At 45.3% G+C, this 20865-nt stretch overlaps 1 protein-coding gene across 10 annotated transcripts in view; it reads left to right on the forward strand.

The window, feature by feature from the left end:
* AUTS2 (activator of transcription and developmental regulator AUTS2) overlaps positions 1–20865 on the forward strand; it is a 1208197-nt gene that overhangs the window by 824469 nt on the left and 362863 nt on the right. For all 10 annotated transcript variants that reach the window (XM_025274741.3, XM_025274742.3, XM_025274746.3 and 7 more), the window contains one exon: positions 18494–18523. In XM_025274741.3, the coding sequence (XP_025130526.1) occupies positions 18494–18523 (30 nt within the window). The remainder of the gene's footprint in view (positions 1–18493; positions 18524–20865) is intronic.

Here is a 20865-nt window from a genome sequence, read left to right on the forward strand (position 1 = left end):
GAGCCCATCCATACTGATGTCTTAATATCATTCTCTCTCCTTGGATTTATAGGGTAGAATAAACCCTCTGCCATAGAAGTGCTTATTGATTACTGAAGTACATAATAAAGCCTAAGAATAAAGTAAGACCAAGTAATCGGTCCTATTCCTGGCGGATGACAGTAAAACCCTGGGCAGGGCAATCTCCGAGGACTGCCTTCCTCATAGAGCTAGAAGGTCCCCTTTTAATTAGGCATCCGCATAGTAAGCATGAATGATAGAAACCAGAGAAAAAGAGCACATTCAGAACTACATGACTCCATTTATATAAAACTCTAGAAAATGTACAAACTCATCTATAGTGACGGAAAGCAGATCAGTGGTTGCAGGGAGAAGTGAAGGTGGTACCCGCAGGGAAAAGATGGAGGGATTAGCAAAGTAGCACAAGTAGACCTCTGAGGGTAGTGGATGTGTTCACTCTTCTGATTGTGGTGATGGTTTCATGGGTGTATACATGTTTATATTCAGTAGTACATTTGAAATATGGGCAGTTTATTCATGTCAATTATATGTCAATAAAGCCACTAAAAAATAATAAGCAGTACAAAGAGATAATCCTTGGCTCACTCTGTATTGGAAATTTTTTTTCTCAAGAAGCTATATTTTGAGGAATATTTAGGAGGATCTAATGAGATTAAATTTTACCTTCATTCTTGAATAAATGGACCTTTCAGAAGATTGAATGGTATCAATCCAACATAAAATAGTAAGGCATTCCAAAGGCAAGATAGCCCTCTCTTCATCTCTGTTGTCCTTTCTTACATTTGAACCTTAAAGGTGACTTTCTATATAATTTTTCTGTAAGACGAAACAGGCTGAGCCCTTTATAAAAGTGTTGGATCTCTTCTCCCCCTCAGCCCCCCTTATCCTTCTGTCATTATATTTCCCCCACCAGGAGCAGAGATCCTACAATGAAGAAAAAAGACAATTCCAAAATGTTGGCCATCTAAAAGGGGACAGACATTTTCAACACAAAGAGATGTTTGTTTTCCTTGCATTTTAACTCTTAATTTTTGACACAGTGGGGAACTCCAGCATGGCTGCCATTTAAAATGTGATTGCCTCTGTCACAGGGGTGTTGTCACTGAAGGCCAGGAAGCAAAGCAAAGCAAGCCCAGAAACAGCGCCTACTGCTAAGGTGCTGGTCCATTTCCCTGCATCCAAATGTTTCTTTTCTCTGGCCTGACGAGGAGTCACTCAGGGAGACTGAAGCTGGAATTTGTACAACCTCTTTTCAGTCCCCCTTGATTTTAATCAGAAATACACAATTATTCTTTTCCTCCAAAGAGAGAAACTCAATCCCCGTTTTAAATTCAATTATTGTAATTGCAGCATTCAGAAAAATAGCACATTCATTTTCTAATAAGAGATTGTGGATACCAAATTACTGCATATAGTATGTCAAAACAGGAAACTTGAGACCGGCAGGCCGGTGGGTGTTTTTATCTTGGCAATTTGTATTTTCTTGCAGACAATTTATAGTAATCCTAGCCTTCCTTGTTTATGATATAGAAGACGGAGTTTTCAAGCCATCCTAAAATAAAGACTGTTGTTACGTATAATTTAATTTAAAATCCTAGTTATGAAAACGATGAATTCTAAGAGGAGCAAACGTTAAGTACCTCATGAAGAGAAGAAGGAAAGGAATCAGGGTTTAGTTCTGTGATACAGCAGTTCAGCATGTCTTCAGATCCCCTTGAACTACCTCCTGACATTTGTAAATCAGTTTGCCTCAATCCATACTTCTATTCCTTTCACCATCTTGCAGTTTAAAAACAAAACAGAAAATGTGATCGGTGGGAAGTTGATAATGCGGCTGTTACGTTTTAGCAATATGAGAGCACCCTGCTCCCTTTTCCTGTTCAAGTCCAGTTGCTTTCCGTTGGCTTGAAATGAGTCCAAATTAAGAAGAAATACTTTAGGATTTCGAGTTTCCTCATTTCCTTAATTGAATAACCTTAACATTGGATTTTTACAAGTGTATGGTGTTATTTTTTTTAGGATTTACTTTTATCTCGAAATTATACTGATGTTCTTTCTCATAGATGCATTCAGATAGCCACCACCTTCGAACACATTAGCATCCATTCCATCAACTGCTGCTGTTCAGTCACTGGTCTCCTTAATTAAACACTTTCTGTGACACTTTCCCTGAGATGTTTAACTCATGTAGTTTATGAATTCATTCTTTCACACATATTTATTGAGCATGGACTAGGTGCCAGGTTTAGGAAGAGCAAGATGCAAGCAAGCTTTGAGGTAGGTTTGGGGAGAGAAGTCCATGCCTGTGGAAAAGGGCACACACGTCCTTGTGTGCCAGGGTGGGTAGACCTCCTCTGCTGGACTGCTGAGTGCACACTGAGCGATGAGCACTTTAGTTACAGTCTCTCAGTTATTCACCGTTTCTGAAGTTAACAAAGTTAATGCTTTCAAAAGTTTGGTCTCTTCCCAAGGTTACTCTGTTGGCCGATTTTTTTTAGCTCCATCCTTAAATAGATCTTGCATATAAATAAACTCTGTGCAAAGGGCTATCCAAATAGCCCCTAATTCTGATTGGTCAAGGTCTCTGGACAAATTCCAAAATGACTGGCTTTCCTAGTTGCACTGATAAGCAGTTGAGTTTTTGATATTTATTCTGTGTATCTGTCCACGTATTTATTTTGCCAGTTTGAATTTGAATGAACATCTTAATGATGTCAAAGCATAAGTCATAATTTGCACAGTGCATAATCTACAAGTATATATTCCACATCTTAGATCTATGCATTTTACTTAGGCCCTATGCATAGGGTTAATAAAAGAATAAATGGTGCTCAGTTGTGTCCAGCTCTCTGCAGCCTGGACAGGACTGTAGCCTACCACGCTGCTTTGCCCATGAAATTTTCCAGGCAAGAATACTAGAGTGGGTTGCCATTTCCTACTTCAGGGAATCTTTCTGACCCAGGGATCGAACCTGAGTCTCCTGCATTGCCGGCAGATTCTTTGTCATCTGAGCCACCAGGGAAGCCCTTCTACATAGGGTTGCTGCTGCTGCTGCTAAATCGCTTCAGTCGTGTCCGACTCTGTGCGACCCCATAGACGGCAGCCCACTAGGCTCCTCTGTCCCTGGGATTCTCCAGGCAAGAATACTGGAGTGGGTTAGTACTGACTACTATTTGACTGAAGACTAAGTCCAAATTCTGTTAACCTTCAGAATTATGCAGTAAGAACCAAAAGGAATGTTTAGTAAATTGAATTCTAAAGCACCTTTCCTTGTTGATATTTTATGCATGGAATAAAACCATTTGTTACCGGGAAGATTCCTGTTGTTCTCTTTGAGAGGCAGTGGTGGTTTCTGCTTTTGTTTGTTTGTTTAGGTTATTGTTTCTGCTTTTGTGCAGCATAGTATCACGTCTTCAAACACCTCCCAAGCAGAAATCCTTGCAGAATATGATTTTCCCTCTGGCAATAAAATGATACAAAAATCCAACCCAGCATTTAAATGACTATTAAGTTACCTCATTTCTGTGTGTGATACAACATATCTTTTAGCAAAGAGTTGGAAAAAACAAAACTATTAGCATTTCTCTCTGGCTGCTTTCACATGCTTGAACTTATTTCATTTTCACAAAAGTCTTGTGGAGTAGGTATCGTCCCCTTTTACAGGTTAAAGAAAAGAAAAAAAAAGAGTAGGCGCCAAGATATTAGGGGCTTCCCCAGTGGCTCAGCAGGAAGGAACCTACCTGTAATGCAGGAGACACGGGAGACTTGGGTTCCATCTCTGGGTTGAGAAGGTGCCCTGGAGAAGGAAATGGCAACCAACTCCAGTATCCTTGCCTGGAAAATTCCATGGACAGAGAAGCCTGGTGGGCTCCAGTCCATGGGGTCCAATGACAGGACTTAGCACAGGCATGCATGCCAAGATGTTAAGTACCTTTCCAGGATTGCCTGGCTGCTAAATGGAGGGGTCAGAATCCAAACCAAGGTTAGCCTTAGATTTAATGAGCACGTGCTATGAGTGGGCTCTGTGCTCGGTCCTGCTCTTAAGGGAGAGCCGTCTGGGCTCGAGTGGAGACGTGGTTGACGTGCTGCGTTCACTGCTGCTTACAGTCACCACACCCTTTTCAGTCTCAGCTTGCCTCTACTTACCCTCTGCTGAGCCGTCAGTCAGGAAGATATTTTTAAAGCAACTCCTTTGTACACTAAGTCACCTCCATATGGACGTGTTCCATTTCAAGAACGCGTCCATAAGTCCAGTTGTTCAGAAGTCTGACAGAGTTGACCTAGGTACCCAACCCACATAATCAGCTATGTAGTACTGTATTGTAATCGTTTATAATACTTTTCACACAAATAATACGTAAAAATAAAGAAAACATTTGAGCCTTACAGTCCAGTACCTTGATGAGTGCAGCAGGGCGGCACACGGGCATCCAGGGACGCGCTCGCATCTTCGAGAGTTCACAGCTTGAAGGCTCGCACTGCATGGTGCGTTGGAGAGCGTGAGGCGGTGTGCTGCGCTTGCTGGGAACACGGACTCTGGAGGACAGAACTGGGTTCCTATACTGCCTCTTGCCCTTGGAAGGCTGAACTTCTCATCTTGAAAATTAGGGGTCGTCATACTTCCCTCCCAGGGCTGTTGTCAGGACACTCATTTTAAATGACTGATAGCTGTTGGCTTTCATTTTAGGGGGAAATGCTTTTGCGATCATCCTAGGGAGAATCCCTACCCAGAAAGAGCCATGCTGCAGAGAGATGTGAAGTGTACTTCATGAACCAGGCTTTTCTGGAAAAGACAGCTTGGAGCTGCTCTGCTGTTGTGGGTCCTCCTCTTTTTCCTTTTTTTGGCCAGAGGTGGACATTGTCCCTTTGACAGGGAATGGAAGGTGCGCTTAGCATGGAAAGCGGGAACTGCGTTCAGTGCTTCACAACCTTAGGGGCTGGAGGAAAGAATGGTTTGCAGCAGCTTCATTATCTAGGGAAAAAGAACTCGGAGTTACGAGCTCTTTAAGAAAGATGCTTTTACTTGGAGTGTTGGAGAAAATAGAACAATTACCTATTGAAGGCAAAGTGTATGAAAAACACCTCTGTTCCTTTTCCTCTGATCATCTAATCTCTTCAGATTCATTCTGCCTTCCTGAAGGTGATTCAAGCCACGCTTGTCTTTGTGGACTGGCTCCCCCACGCCTCCCTGTGGCTGGGGCACAAGGTGATCGCCTGAAGTTCCCAGAGAAAGACAGACATTGCCTCCTGCTCAGAGGAGCTTCCTCTAAGGGCTGGCACTCCACAGGAAGTATCGGATCTGTGGAATGTGTAGAAGGAGGGAGGAAGGGAACCCACGAATCATCAAAGCGCTGATGAGCATTTTTCAGGATCTTTAAAACTGCTCTGGACCCTTTGATGAATCTGGGGACACCAGACTACTCTCTGAGGAACTCGCCATCTGCTGGGAGCAAGACTTATGTATGTGACATCCGGGGAGAATTGTATTTTATCTAAACTAGAACCAGTCAGATTTCTAGCACCTGGCATGCATACTCTTAAAAAGATTTTTTAAATGGAAACCTCAGTCTTTGTTGCATAATAAATGACCAGATGCTCTTTAACACCTCTTGAGTGCTTTCTGTTTGTCAGGCACGGTTCTAATCCCTTTTATGTTTACTACATTTATATTGGGCCTTCCCAGGTGACTCAGGGGTAAAGAATGCGCCTGCCAGCGCAGGAGACGTGGGTTCACTCCCTCAGTCGAGAAGATCACTTGCAAAAGGAAATGGCAAGCCATTCCAGTATTTTTGCCTAGGAAATTCCATGCACAGAGAAACCTGGAAGGCTACAGTCCATGGGGTCACAAAGAGTCAGACATGGTTTAGCTACTGAACATGCACACATGCATATATATATTGGTTGGCCAGAAAGTTCCTTTGGGTGTTTCCATCTGAGCCTATGGAAAATCCCAAACAAACTCTCTGGCCAACCCAATATTTGTTATGTATATGTGCTAGTCAATCCTAAAGGAAATCAGTCCTGAATGTTCATTGAAAGGACTGATGCTGAAGCTGAAACTCCAATACTTTGACCACCTGATGGGAAGAACTGACTCATTGGAAAAGACCCTGATGGTAGGAAAGATTGAAGGTGGGAGGTGAAGGGGACGACAGAGGATAAGATGGTTGGATGGCATCACTGACTCGATGGACATGAGTTTGAGTAAGCTCCCGGAGTTGGTAATGGACAGGGAAGCCTGGCATGTTGCAATTCATGGAGTTGCAAAGAGTTGGACACAACCGAGCAACTGAACTGAAGTCACTTTAATCATGTCTGACTCTGCGACCCTGTGGACTGTAGCCCTACAAGCTCCTGTGTCCATGGAATTCTCCAGGCAAGAATAGTGGATTGGGTTGATGGACCCTTCTCCAGGGGATCTTCCCAACCCAGGAATCAAACCTGAGGTTCTTATGTCTCCTGCATTGGCAGGCAGGTTCTTTACCACTAGTGCCACCTAGGAAGCCATTTCGTGTGTGTGTGTGTGTGTGTGTGTGTATAAAATATATTTATTAATGCAGTGAAAGTTCTCAACATCCTCCTGAGCTTGATACTATCAATAGCCCCATTTGATAGATAGTGGAGCTGAGGCACAGAAAGACAGGTAATTTGTCCAAGGTCCAACAGTTCACGTGCCATCTGGGTAGGATTTGAACCCAGGCCAGCTGGCTCCACAGTTACAGATGAAGGAGATTAAGGTGGTCTTCAAGAGCTCGTTGGCAGATTGGTTCAGATGAAGAGCTACCAGGTTTTGTTAGCGGCTCCTCTGGCTCCCCTAAGGTTTGAGGCCCCCTGCCCCTGGTGGAGCTCGGGCTGGCACGGGCCCTGTGCAGCCCGTTCCACGGCTCCTCTGGCTCCCCTAAGGTTTGAGGCCCCCTCCGCCTAATGGAGCTCGGGCCAGCACGGGCCCTGTGCGGCCCGTCCCACGCCGCGGCTCCCTGGCTCCCCTAAGGTTTGAGGCCCCCTCCGCCTAATGGAGCTCGGGCCAGCACGGGCCCTGTGCGGCCCGTCCCATGCCGCCGCTGCCTGGCCCCGCCAGTCGTCTCATCTGTCGTTCCTCTTACTGAGCACATTTCTAAACGAGGAAGGTTGCTCTGCTTTAAGGACATACAAATGGCTTGCCCTCACCTGTCAAGCATGATCCTTGTATTTTACCAGGCCCATTATGAACGCAATCTTTCTGTCGAAAATTTGCATACCTCCTTTCTTGAAAAGTAATGACAGCAATTTCTTTCCCTCCGCTCACTTTCTGAGTGTCTCATTTAACGGCACCTGTGAAACCGACAGGCGCAGAGATGAGAAGTGAAAGAGAGCAGTTGATTAAATCATCATCAAGTCGGGCCTCAGAAAGTCAATTCTGCTTGCCGTCTGCAATGATATCCTTTTATCTTAAAGTAATGAGCTATGGCACTTTTGCATCGGGTAATGCGATAAGTTCTATTAGCATGTTCCATTTGCCTCACAAGCAAGGGCAAGTCATTTTAGCTAGCTCATATCACTGCAATCAAAGCAATTGGCTTCCCAGGCAGAGAAGAAAGAGAAAAGGCTCAGGGTGATTTCTATGGATCACAACACAGCGGAAAAAATAGACTCTTGTATTATTTTAACCCATAACATACTTTTCCTTTTTCCTCATCAGCAAATTTGGGTTTTATTAGCTCACCCAGGACTCTGAAGAGAACCAAGCCATAGTTGAAGCAAACCCAGGGGGACTCAGGCCCCACCCAAAGAAACAAGCAACCAGGATCTAGAAGGAGAAAATTGCAGCCTTATGAGGCGGGGGGTTGGCTAGGGGTTGTCACAGATAGAATCCTGCCAAAGAAGATAGCGGAGAAGGTCTCCCTGGTAATAATGCTGTGGTCTTATAATAAACTCTTCCTTCACACCATCTTCAAAGTCATTTGTAATAGGTCCCCAGGCAGGTACAGATTAATGCTATTGATGACTGAGAATCAGTAAATCAATGACAAGGAGGCAAAGGATCTGTTGCTTAAGCTTAAAAGAGATGGTTTACAAATCACCCGGCCCTAGCCTGTCAGCTTTACCTTTGGACAAGAAACTCATTTTTCTCATTTTGGCAATCACCGAGGCTTGTGAGCTCTGGGGTTTAAGTACGTTTCATCTTTGGGGTTTATGTATGTTTATACCTGGCAAAATGTCACTTCCTTTCTTCTAAGGAAAAAAAAGTGCTGAACACTTCAAATATTTGTGAAATATCCATTTCTTTGCCCATTTCCAAAAACCCTACTGTATTTTAATAAGCTAAATGGAAATTTACAACATATAAATAGGTTTGTTTTTTTTTTTTTCTCCTATACTTGGATTTCCAAGTGACTAAAAGGAAAAAAAATATTGAAAATTCATTTATGGGCTGGAAAACTTCAGATTGGACAGCTTGATTTCTGGAAATAGATTGGCACTTCTAATCAGTGGTCAGAATGAACCTGGCACACAGTAGTCACTTTCAAATTAATTTTTGAATGAAACTGTGTGATCACCTGAGAGATGCTGTAGGGAAAAGAAGTTTTCTTTTAGGCCCCTCAGATCACATGGATTGTCTGAACTCTGGCCAGTTCAAGCTGAGAACTTGCAAAAATGCCAGGTTTGGAAAACTCACCATATAGGAATGAAAAAGTTACTCAGAATTCCATAAGCTTCTGAAAGTTTGCTCTCAGTTTTACCTGCTGAACAGCTGAAGATTGATATATTATTTTGAAATGTGCACATGTGACTATCAGAAGCTGCACTCTTACGTTTCAAACTGTCTTTGGACACACACATCTTTTGATTGGAAGTGTTTCTCACTAAGTCATGTGTGACTGTTTGGGACCCCATGGACTGTAACCCGCCAGGCTCCTCTGTCCGTGGAATTCTCCAGGCAAGAATACTGGAGCGGGTAGCCATTCCCTTCTCCAAGGGATCTTCCTGACCCAGGGATTGAACCTGGGTCTCCTGCATTGCAGGCAGATTCTTTACCATCTGAGCCACGAGGGAAGTCCTTGATTAGGCTTTCATTTTTTTTTTCCCCTGAGCTATTTTATTTGCTCAGACATAGTTATTGTTGAAATACAGGGGGAAAGGAACTGATGACATCATTTTATACTGAGAAACCCCAAACCATTTTCAGGATTAAAATACGTGTTTTATTTCTAGGGCCCCCATAGCTTTAAATTTAGCTTACAGTCAAAAGCCGGCATGAGAGCAATGTAAACAATGTGAAAAATGAGAGCTTTAAGGAATGATGAAAGACCGACAACATCAGAGTTGCCACATGTGGTACAAAAGAGCTGCCCGTTGTCTTTTTCATGTATGTGGAACTGGGCAGATGGGAAGATGGTGGCCGACATGTTTGTGGTCACCAAGCCGCTAGCTCACTTCCTCGAATAAGAAATAAGTGCAGTGTTCTCTGTAGGTGGCTTCTTCTGAAATTGCTTTTAGGTGAGGGATGTCCTTACTGTCTTAGATAAACTGCCTGCCCCAAAGGGGAATCTGTTTGTTTTGTAGCGGGCAAAGTGAAACTGTGCTTGATGCGAAGGGCTGTCGTTTACAAGGTGGGGTTCTCCCTCATTTTCCTCTCATTTCCTTTAGGCAGAAAGAAGTATAAAATAACTTTGTTCAGTGATGGTGTTCGGCCCTGACATCTTTAGTGGCAATGATAAATGGATTTGAGACATGAAATAACTGTTCCAGCAAGGTCCATTGAGCAGAATGGAGAGCAGTGCCCTCCTCAATGTCATTGTGTGTGGTGTATTCAATGATTGCCACTTTCTGCTTAAGAATGCATTCCATCACCAGGTCCCTGGAATTCCATCTTGTTCCTTCATCCCAAATGAGGCAGAGGTGTTGCAGACCTTGGCTTATTTCTGTTTGAGTCTTAAAACACAGATACTGAGATTCCCAAATGGCAATGAGAAATGTTTGCTTTTGAGGATGTACTGATACAATAAAATCATAATCATGTCTTGTCCAGGCCGTTTAATGGAAGATACTCTCTTCTGTGAGCTTCCCTGGGGGCTCAGTGGTAAAGAATCAGCCTGCCAATGCAGGAGACTGTGGTTCGGTCCCCAGGTTGAGGAAGATCCCCTGGAGAAGGAAATGGCCACCCACTCCAGTATTCTTGCCTGGGAGATCCGTGAACAGAGCAACCTGGCAGGCTATAGTCCATGGGGTCGCAAAAGAGTCTGACACAACTTAGCCACTAAACAATAACATCTTTTCTTCTGGGCCCCAGCTCTCTTGTGTGTGTGTGTGTGCTCAGTCGTGTCTGACTATTTGTGACCCTATGGACTGTAGCCAGCCAGGCTCCTCTGTCTATAGGATTTTCCAGGCAAGAATACTGGAGTGGGTTGCCATTTCCTTCTGCAGGGGATTTTCCTGACCCAGGGATCAAACCTGCTTCTCCTGTGTCTCCTGCATTGTAGGTGGATTCTTTACTGCTGAGCCAGCGGCCACCTCTCTTGCTTCTGCTAATAATTTTTACCCTGCCTGGTGTGTTCAAGCATACATTCCTTTGTATTAAGGAGTTAAGTTAGTCAGTGTTTTCTGTGCCTTTCTTTCTTTGGAATTACTTGTCTTTTAAATCAGCGTTTGCTTACACTGCATGAAATCAGGAATTCTAAAGATGAGTGAGATGGATTTATCAATATGATTGAGCGGCTCCTTGTGTCTCAAGGCCTGAAGGAAGATGAACGAGGCACCGCCCTTACCTTCACAGGGCCCGTGCTCTGATGGGAAGACTGTTGTGGCCAACAGTGAAGACACAGTTTTGTAAGAGATGGAGGCAGAAGCAATTAATTCTGAAAAGAGTACTGGAATTCTGAGAATTCTCAATTCCAAGAAGAGTGTTGGAGGACTCAGAGGAAATTGTATTTTTAAAGGCGAATTATAAGTTTTTAGGGGGAAACTTGGAGGAACAGAATTCCAGGTAGAGGACATTGTTAAGTGCGAAGATGGGAGGACCTGAGAGTGTGATCCAGTGTACCGGGGTGTGACTGGATGTGTTAGGATTATACCACTCCAAGCGTGGATGCAGACCAAAGCCAGCCTGTGAGCTCTCTGTAACTGCCTACTGCGAGATTAGTATAGCGGTTGAGAGTAAGCATTTGGGAACTTTTACAGCAATTCAGTAGAATAATTTTACATCTCTTAAATCTAATAACATTTTTATATGTCTTTGCTTTCCTTTTCCATTTCTCTAGCAGTTATTTTTTATTATATCTTACAAAGTATTGGTCTACAATACATTGAAAATTAAAACAAAAACAAATGGTCCTTCTCCACAGAAAGCCCAAGAAGCACTGGGTTGGAGGAGCAGAGGGCAATGGAAGAGCCGGGAAGCCGTATAGCATTTTCATTGCCCTCTAGGCCATGGGAAGTGTCATGAGCAAATTGGAATTTAGGAAATCCACTCTGTTCAGTAAAGACTTGGATCAGAAACAAAAGAGACCTTGGGCCTTGGAAAGCCATCATTAGCCTCTTGTAATGATAAAATAAAAGCCTGAAGGAAAGCGGCGGCCATGGCCGTGAAGATGGAGAGGACTTAGAAAACAGAATCGGTGATGCGGGGTGAGAGAGGAAGATAGATCGGCTCAAGATTGGAGTCAAGGATGATGACAAGACTCTTCACTCGGGCAGTTGAGTGATTGCGTGGTGATGTCATCACCAAGAACAGCCTGGGAGGGGACAGGTGCGGGCTGAGCAGAAGATGGTGAGTCTGGATTTTGATGGATACTTGAGCTGAGCTGTTTCTAGGGCTTCAGGAGGAGGGTGGAGCAAACAAAACATAAGTCAGCAACAGTTAATGTTAATTGTCTACACTTACTCTGTACTATGTCTGAGTTGTTTACATGTATCAATTCATTTTATTCTCACCTTCCTAGGAGGGAAATGCCATTATTACCCACATTTTACAGAGAAGTAAACTGAGATGCAGAGAGTTTAAATAACTTTCCCAAAGTCACACAGCTGGCAGATGGTAGGCATGGAGAGTTTTTTAGTCTCAGCATACACATGTTAGCTGGAGCTGAGGGATTCTTTAAGGACTCCCCTGGAAATCATAAAGAAATGATAGACCTGCACATGCAGCTCTAGGGAGACAATGATATGAATGAGTATGTAGAGAAGGAAGGACCCTGAGCAGATAGGCGCAATATTGGTGAATGTGTACAGGGGAGAGATTCCAGCATGTTCGGTGGAAACATTCCAAATTTCCAGCACTAGGGAATTTTTTTTACTAGATTATTTACAACCCATACAGTGGATTACAGTGCAGCCTTTTAAAAAAATATGATGTTACTGGCAAATTTTACTCATTACACTAAAATAGCGGATATATTGGGTGAAAACTAAAGTGAAAAGTTAAAGTAGAAAAGTGGGCTTCCTCATGACTGAGGGCTTTCCTGGTGGCTTAGATGATAAAGAATCTGCCTGCAATGCAGGAGACCTGGGTTTGATCCCTGGGTTGGGAAGATCCCCTGGAGAAGAGAATGACAACCCACTCCAGGATTCTTGCCAGGAGAATTCCATGGACCAAGGAGCCTGTACTCATTAAAATAAAAAAGTAGAAAAACATCTATTTTGACTATGCCAAAGCCTTTGACTGTGTGGATCACAATAAACTGTGGAAAATTCTGAAAGAGGTGGGAATACCAGACCACCTGACCTGCCTCTTGAGAAACCTATGTGCAGGTCAGAAAGCAACAGTTAGAACTGGACATGGAACAACAGACTGGTTCCAAATAGGAAAAGGAGTACGTCAAGGCTGTATATTGTCACCCTGCTTATTTAACTTATATGCAGAGTACATCATGAGAAACGCTGGGCTGGAAGAAGCACAAGCTGGAGTCAAGATTGCCCGGAGAAATATCAATAACCTCAGATACGCAGATGACACCACCCTTATGGCAGAAAGTGAAGAGGAACTCAAAAGCCTCTTGATGAAAGTGAAAGTGGAGAGTGAAAAAGTTGGCTTAAAGCTCAACATTCAGAAAACGAAGATCATGGCATCCGGTCCCATCACTTCATGGAAAATAGATGGGGAAACAGTGGAAACAGTGTCAGACTTTATTTTTCTGGGCTCCAAAATCACTACAGATGGTGACTGCAGCCATGAAATTAAAAGACGCTTACTCCTTGGAAGGAAAGTTATGACCAACCTAGATAACATATTGAAAAGCAGAGACATTACTTTGCCATCAAAGGTCCATCTAGTCAAGGCTGTGGTTTTCCCAGTGGTCATGTATGGATGTGAGAGTTGGACTGTGAAGAAAGCTGAGCGCCGAAGAATTGATGTTTTTGAACTGTGGTGTTGGAGAAGACTCTTGAGAGTCCCTTGGACTGCAAAGAGATCCAACCAGTCCATTCTGAAGGAGATCAGCCCTGGAATTTCTTTGGAAGGAATGATGGTAAATCTGAAACTCCAGTACTTTGGCCACCTCATGCGAAGAGTTGACTCATTGGAAAAGACTCTGATGCTGGGAGGAATTAAGGGCAGGAGGAGAAGGGGATGACAGAGGATGAGATGGCTGGATGGCATCACTGATTCAATGGACTGGATGGCATCACTGACTCAATGGACGTGAGTCTGAGTGAACTCCGGGAGTTGGTGATGGACAGGGAGGCCTGGCGTGCTGTGATTCATGGAGTCACAAAGAATTGGACATGACTCAGCGACTGAACTGAACTAAAACTAAAATATTGTACATATTTGGTGAAAACAAAGCAGGTTACCAAATAGTAACCTTTGTTTTCATTTCTTAAAATCTGTGGGTAAAGGATGAAGAGAACGAAGGAAAGGCTGGGATGAATTATGTGAAGTGAAGTGAAAGTCACTCAGTCGTGTCCGACTCTTTGCAACCCCATGGACTATTCAGTCCTTGGAATTCTCCAGGCCAGAATACTGGAGTGGGTAGCCTTTCCTTTCTCCAACGGATCTTCCCAACCCAGGGATCAAACCCAGGTCTCCTGCATTGCAGGCAGATTCTTTACCAGCTGAGCCACATTGTACAAATGTGTTAATAGTGTTTGTCTGTAGATGGTAAACTGATGGTTTCTTTTTTTTTTTTTTTAATACTTATTTAATTATTTAACTGTACTGGGTCTTAGTTGACACATGTGAACTCTTAGTTGTGACAAGTGGGATTTAGTTCCCTGACCAGGGATCAAATCTGGGTCTCCTGCATTGGGAGTACAGAGTCTTAGCCACTGGACCACCAGGGAAGTCCCTGGTGGGTGATTTTTGAACATGTATTTTAATACATATGTATTAATTTTCAAAAAGAGAGAATAGTGGGGTGGGGATTGGTTGGTTATTTTCTGGGTTTAAGAGGTAAGACTTGTCTGGGAAAGGAAGACGGTGCCTCCAAAGGTTTGGTCTGGCTTGAGGAAGAAGAGCTAAAGAGGCAGTTGGGTGTGATGGGTTGGAATGAGCACAGGTACCCAGGTTAGGAACTGGTCACTTGCTAATCCTGCATTCGAGGCATGTGGCTTGGATTTCATGCCTCCTGTTTCCCTCTCTTGCCTGTGGTGGGTCGGGGTCATGTCTTTGTCTGAAGGCTGAGTGGCCAAGAATTCTTCCCTGTCTGGCTTTTAAAATGGAGGAAAGGATTTTCAGCTGTTCACAAAGGGCTTTGAAATCCAGTCATGGCGAGTACTCTGTCACCTCGAGCTGGTTGTTAGCATGCAACCTGTTTGCTAATAAACCAATATAGGACCTTGGTGTCAAAATGCTTAAAATGGTCAAATCAGCCGGGACCGCATTTCTGTATCTGACATGCCTTTTCCATTTCCCAGCCCCATGCAGAACATAAACCTGAGTCAGGAGGCGGCTCCGTGTGAACTCTCATAAATTGGAGTGGGTATCTAGGGAGTGGGGAGCAGACACTTCTTCTTTTAACCTTTCAGGACCAAGAATCATTTGGCCAGAAATCCACACCGTATTGAACTTAGGGTGTGAAAGCCTTACAGTGTATTAAATGTGAATTTGAGACCATGAATTCTACCCACACCGACTCCATAAAACAGCCTCCCTTTTTCATAAAGCAGGCCCATAAACCGCTGCCAGTGAAGCAGAAAGACTCCTTAGGACTGTGGCTCGCTTTCCGTCTGGGGTTGTCAACAAACCCCCTTTATGAGTGGAATAGACCTCTTGTATGTGTCGAGCTTCTGGCTTTTTACAGAGTGTGTTAGAAGCCAGGCTAGGCAAACGTTCGGCACTGTTTGCTGAGTGCATTTATTGCCTTTGCATAATTTATGAGCTGGAGGGGTTGACCATCATTCGTCTCTGCCAGGGGCTGGCACTCCAGGCTCCAGAGAGCGGAGCTGTAAATTGGATGGTGCGCTCCTGCTGAGCTCACGGCAAAGTCCTCGGGTCAGTATGGGAATTTAATACCAGAAATGGAACTGTTTTCTCAGCGCACCATGTGGGCCCCAGCACAGCACAGACTGTTTTGGCAGACTCTGCGACTGGCCTTGTCGAGGGGCTGTCACTCACCCGGCATGTTGTGTGGGGAGCCTGAGCATTTTTAATCGGCTTGGCATCCGTGCTGCTTCCATAATGGATACCAGTAGGTCTCAGTTCTTCACCATATGCTTAACTCTGGAGACAAGGTGCTTCTGGGTATATCAGTAATTACTTGATGCAGAATTAAGTGGACCTTGAAATTAGAACTGGACTGTTGGAAAGCAGGAAGCTTAACACTTTGATAGGAATAACCATTCCCAGGGACGCACTGCTGTTCGGGTGGGGGGAGGGGGCGCGGACAGCGGCGGTTCTTTCCCCCACCGTCATCCCCACTCTTCTGCCCCCTGCACACCAGTCCTTGGGGGGTGTGGGCAGATGCTCTGCCCCCACCTTCAGCTGCCGCTGATTACCTCACAAGGCGGGCTGTGAACATCTGGGAAGACGAGCCTGCCTGGCAAAACCCTCTTCTGTCTTCCACATCCCTCCCGAATCATGCTCTGTCACTCTTGAAAATGTGCTGGGAACTTCGGAACCTCAAGGAAGGCTTCATTGAAGGCAGTGGAGAAACCACACAGTCAGGAGAGCTATTGTCCCTCATCCTCTGCTGTTGGAGGCCTTCGAGGTCTTCATCCCACCCATTTTCTTTCTCAGCTGGTTCGACTTACTGTAACAGAGCAGTCACCCCTCAGGCAGAAGAAAGTCAGTTTACACAATCTGAGGCTGGGAGCTTGGCTGAGAAGGCAATGGTTAAAGCACTGTCACGGAACCTCTGATAACCCTGTGGCATTGAGGAGCCCATGAGGTTGCCATGGGAACTCCTAAATGCGTGTTGTGCAGACAGTTTACTCCCCAAACTGAGTCTTAGTAGATGTCCGCATTTGGATGGCGGTTTTGTTACTTTCGGAGAAGGCAATGGCAACCCACTCCAGTACTCTTGCCTGGAAAATCCCATGAGCGGAGGAGCCTGGTAGACTGCAGTCCATGGGGTCACTAAGAGTCGGACACGACTGAGCGACTTCGCTTTCACTTTGTTACTTTCAATTGAAAACTCTCTAATGGTGGTTTAAACAATGTTAATTTATTGTTAACTTATATGAACAAAAAACTCCAAAGCCTGGCTGCTCTGAAGTTGGTTCCCATGTCTCAGTTGCGCCAAGCTCTTTCTTCCCTTGTTTTTGTACTTCAGCTTTTGGCCTCATGTTTGCAGAATGGCTGCCCAGATCTGGACGTTGCGTCCTCATGCAGTAATGTTCAGGGGAAAGAAGCAGTGCTTCTGCTTCTCTCCTTTTTGTGAAGAGGAACCTTAAGCAGACATTTTCTCAAGTCCCATCCAAAACTGGGTCTTACATCTACCCTTAGCTGCAAGGGAAGTTGGGAAATGGAGACTATCTGACTTTTTCCGGTCTCGAAATGTCAGGAGCTGGTACAGACGTGGGAGAAGGGGGACTGCGAATGGCTGTGGGTGTGTAGCCAGCAGCGGCTGCTCTATAAGCGAATTTATTTCCCGTTTCTGGTTGTAGCTGCATCAACTCCCTTGTCCAGGCAGCCACTCTAAAAATCCTTGGCATCGTCCCAGACTTGTCCCTCTTGCTCCCACACCCATGTGTCATCTAGTCCTGTCGGTTCCACCTTCACAGTCGCTGTGCCATCTGCCTTGTGTGTTAGTTGCTCAGTTGTGTCCGACTCTTTGCAACCCCATGGACTGTAGCTGGCCAGGTTCCTCTGTCCCTGGGATTCTCTCGGCAGGAATACTGGAGTGGGTTGCCATTCACTTCTCCAGGAGATCTTCTCCAACCCAGGGATCGAACCTGGGTCTCCCTTATGGCAGGTGGATTCTTTACCATCTGTACCACCAGGGAAGCCATCTGCTCTCTGCTCTGCCCTTTCTTAACCCATGCATTGTGCTGGTCTAGACAGCATAAGGGTTGCCAGCCTGGTCTCCCCATGACCTGGTCCTTTGCTCACAGCACTCTGTCTCTCCTCCTCTCCTCAGAAGTGTCATCCTCACGGAGTAGGTTTATCTCTGATCATGTTACTTCTACTGTGAAACCAAAAGCTGCCTTAGGACCAGGCCCGACTGAATATCTGACCCACTTAGCAGTGCTTATCAAGGTCCATTGAGTGAATGAATAGACGTATTGACATGCTGAGTATTTACTCTCACAAAACACATCCTCTTCTTATTAATCTAGTATCGGATATCAGAACTTTATTCTTGGTTTTGAAATAAGAATGTGTTCTTTTTTTTCCTTTACTTCTAATGAGGAACCCAAAGCTTTGGGTTAACTGTCATTCTCTGGTCTTCTGAAACTGCGCTCAATGGTTGGAATCTGTTAGATAACCATGTGAGTTTCCTGACCTACAGCTTTTTTTTTAATTTTGCCCATATTGTTGATTTGTTACCTTGACCTCTTGTCCTTGGCATGTTTTTAATAGAGAATATTCCCTGTTTTCTCTGGCTGATCACACGTGATGAGCCTTGCCTGTCATGTTCTGCTTCCTTCAAAGTCCACATGAGAGAGTGCAGTGCCCAGAGGTTCGCCTCTTTTCCTCTAGAAGAGCAACAGGAGAGAGCGCGCCATTCACATTAGCTAAGGGAAAGATGTTTCCGTTAAGAAATTGATTTTGCTTTGACTCCCACTGAATGATCTCGATTTACCTTAGTCTCGGGGCTGAATTGGCTCCTCTGTGGGCGTCCCCTCTGCTGTGAGGTGAGGGGTGCTCGCTGGTGTGACCAGCTGACCGCAAGGTGAGCCACGGAGCACGGGCATGGGATGCATTCAATAGAAGGACTTCTCGCACTTTGCTTTGGTTTCTCTTCACAGCACTTGAACTGAAGACCTTTTCCAGCCCAGACACGCTGTTTCCTACTTCCTTTACTTGCCTTGCCTTTTTTTTTTTTTTTTTCTGTAGCAATAGCAAAAACATACCTCAATTTTTGCACTAATGCTCATTCTCTTGTCTTCTTTTCAGTGTGACAGCGACAGTGACCAGGAAGAGAAGGTAGGCCCCTCTCATGCCCCACTGTGCGCACAGCAGGCGGCGTCCTGAACGTCGGGGTCTGCCTCACACGCTGCGGGGTGGGGTGCCGGCTTCATGCCGACAGCACGTCTCTTCTGCACAGACGGGCTGTAGTCACACACAGTGGCATTTCCTGTGATGAGAAAGAAATCTTTCACTTGTGAGGCCCACTTTTAAAAAATAAGCCCTTGAATGATGCGTATATATGACACGACGTTTTTCACTTTATAGAAGATTTTAAAAGAGGAAATTGCTTATTTTAATAGCCATCTGATTTTTCTGGTTTTATCCTTGATTGGAACATTAAACCTGCTAATATGCATTTGTAATGTCGTTCCTGCATTTCTGTTACTGACCCATATGCTTCTTCCTGCTTTTCTGTACATATTGGCCTTCTCGATAGAAATGTTAATGGTCTACTCCTATGAGTTTTGGTTTATGTTAATGGTTTATTCCTGTTCCTCATGGGGGTGGGGGGAGAGGTGGGCCAGGGCTGTCAGGTAGGAGCCGCCCTCTTCTGGTCCAGGGGGATGGTCAGGTGGGAGGGTGCTTCTTCCAGCAGGTACACGCTCTGTTCCGAGGCTGATGGCCACCAGCCTCTACGTAGCCGGTTCCACACAGGCGAAGACAAGGAGCTCGGTTTGGGGGCTTCCAGAGGATCAGATCACAACCTGGTAAAGTGTACATTCTGCGGCCCGAGCCAAAGGGGTTGTCTGTCTGTTCCGTTTCTTTTTCTAGCTGTGCCAGCCCTCCGACCAAATTTCTTTCCAATGTTATTGCCGCTCTATGCATTTTGAAAATAGTTAACCTGAATATCATGGTTTCTATATTGCTTGGCACCAAAAGGAATGTACCCATCCTCCCCTCATCCCCAGTTTCTGGGTCTGTCCTGCCCAGCTGGCTTTCCTGAGCTCTTCTCCCCGACTCTCACCTCCAACGTGCTGGCAGGTTTTACTCAGAATCCTGTGGTTAGTATTTAGTGGGATCTTTCCATGGAGCCCAGCATTTTCCCCCTCATTCTCTGCTGCCAGCCTCCAAGAGAGATCTAAAGGCCCTTGTTCTGTGCTGTCGTTAATTTGAATTCAGCATATGCAGCCCGTTATAAAATGCGAGACATCATCATTTGAGCAGGTCAAGCATATTCAGATGAAGACAAATGGTGCTTATTTGATTTCCTTAAAATCAGGAAATGAAAAAAGTGCTCTCTGGAGAAATCATGTTCTGCCTGACTTGGATGATAGACCAGTGCGTGTCCCCCAGATAAGAACAGGCTCTCGCCTTGAGGTTTTTATCTCTGAAGGACGGCTAGGACTGTCAGCTTGCTGACATGTGCATTATCCATGTCATTTTAAACAAAGTGACCTATGGAAGGGTGCGCCGTGCTGTGACACGGTAATGGGCTGTTGGATGACAGTGGAAGTGCGCGCTGGAAAGGGGGCTGTGGGTTAGTCTTTTGTTTAGCTGACAAGTAGGCGCTTCCTTCCTCCAGCCCCCGAGGAGCCCTAACTCCTTGAAAGTGTTCCCCCACTGTGTCTCTGGCAGCCAGTGTGCAGTGGGTGCCTGAGGCATGTGGGCAACAGTGGGCGTTTGGTGATCAAGTAAGCCCGCTGGCCCCCAAGCCATCCTGGCCACATCCCATCCACAGGGCAGTCTCGTTCTATCAGGCCTGGGGACCCAGAGAGAGACTGGCACTTCTGGCTGCCCCAGGAGATCTTTGCCAGGTGACAGTAGATCTCACTTTCCAAGTGGGTGGCCCTTTCCAAGGGGACGAGGCTTCCTGGGGGTGGCACTGCCAAGCACACGTTCCTGCTTTATAAGGCAGAGTGAATTCAGGAAGTGTCCCAGTCTCCAGCAGTGGCAGAAGGTGGCAAGGCATCAGTTTTGTGTTCCATGAAGGTGTCTTGATGAACAGTCTCAACCTTGACTGTGCTTCTGGATGCCCCTGGAACTGCATGAGTCCCAGATGCCCGGGCCATGTCTCAGGCAAGTGCCTCAGACTCTGCTGGTGGCTAGCACCCCTTGTCTACAAGATCACTAACTATTAATGTTGAGAATTATCAGCGCTGCCTGCAGTTTCCATAGGCATCTGGGGGCCCAGGTGTTTCCTGCATCCTGGGAGCACCCCAGCTACTGGTTTGCTGTGTCCCTGAGTCTCTGCCGCTCAGGTGTCCATCTCCGAGTGTGGGAAGCAGCGAAGTGTCAGCCCAGGGAATGGGTGAGAAGGTGTAGCCAGCGCCCATGGCTCTTGAGTTTGGTGTGATTTCAGGACAATGAAGGAGAGAATAGGAGATGTCCATAGGCAAGTCCACGGGACGGGTGACGGT

The sequence above is a fragment of the Bubalus bubalis genome, chromosome 24 (genome assembly GCF_019923935.1).
Source record: "Bubalus bubalis isolate 160015118507 breed Murrah chromosome 24, NDDB_SH_1, whole genome shotgun sequence".
NCBI classification, from domain to species: domain Eukaryota; kingdom Metazoa; phylum Chordata; class Mammalia; order Artiodactyla; family Bovidae; genus Bubalus; species Bubalus bubalis.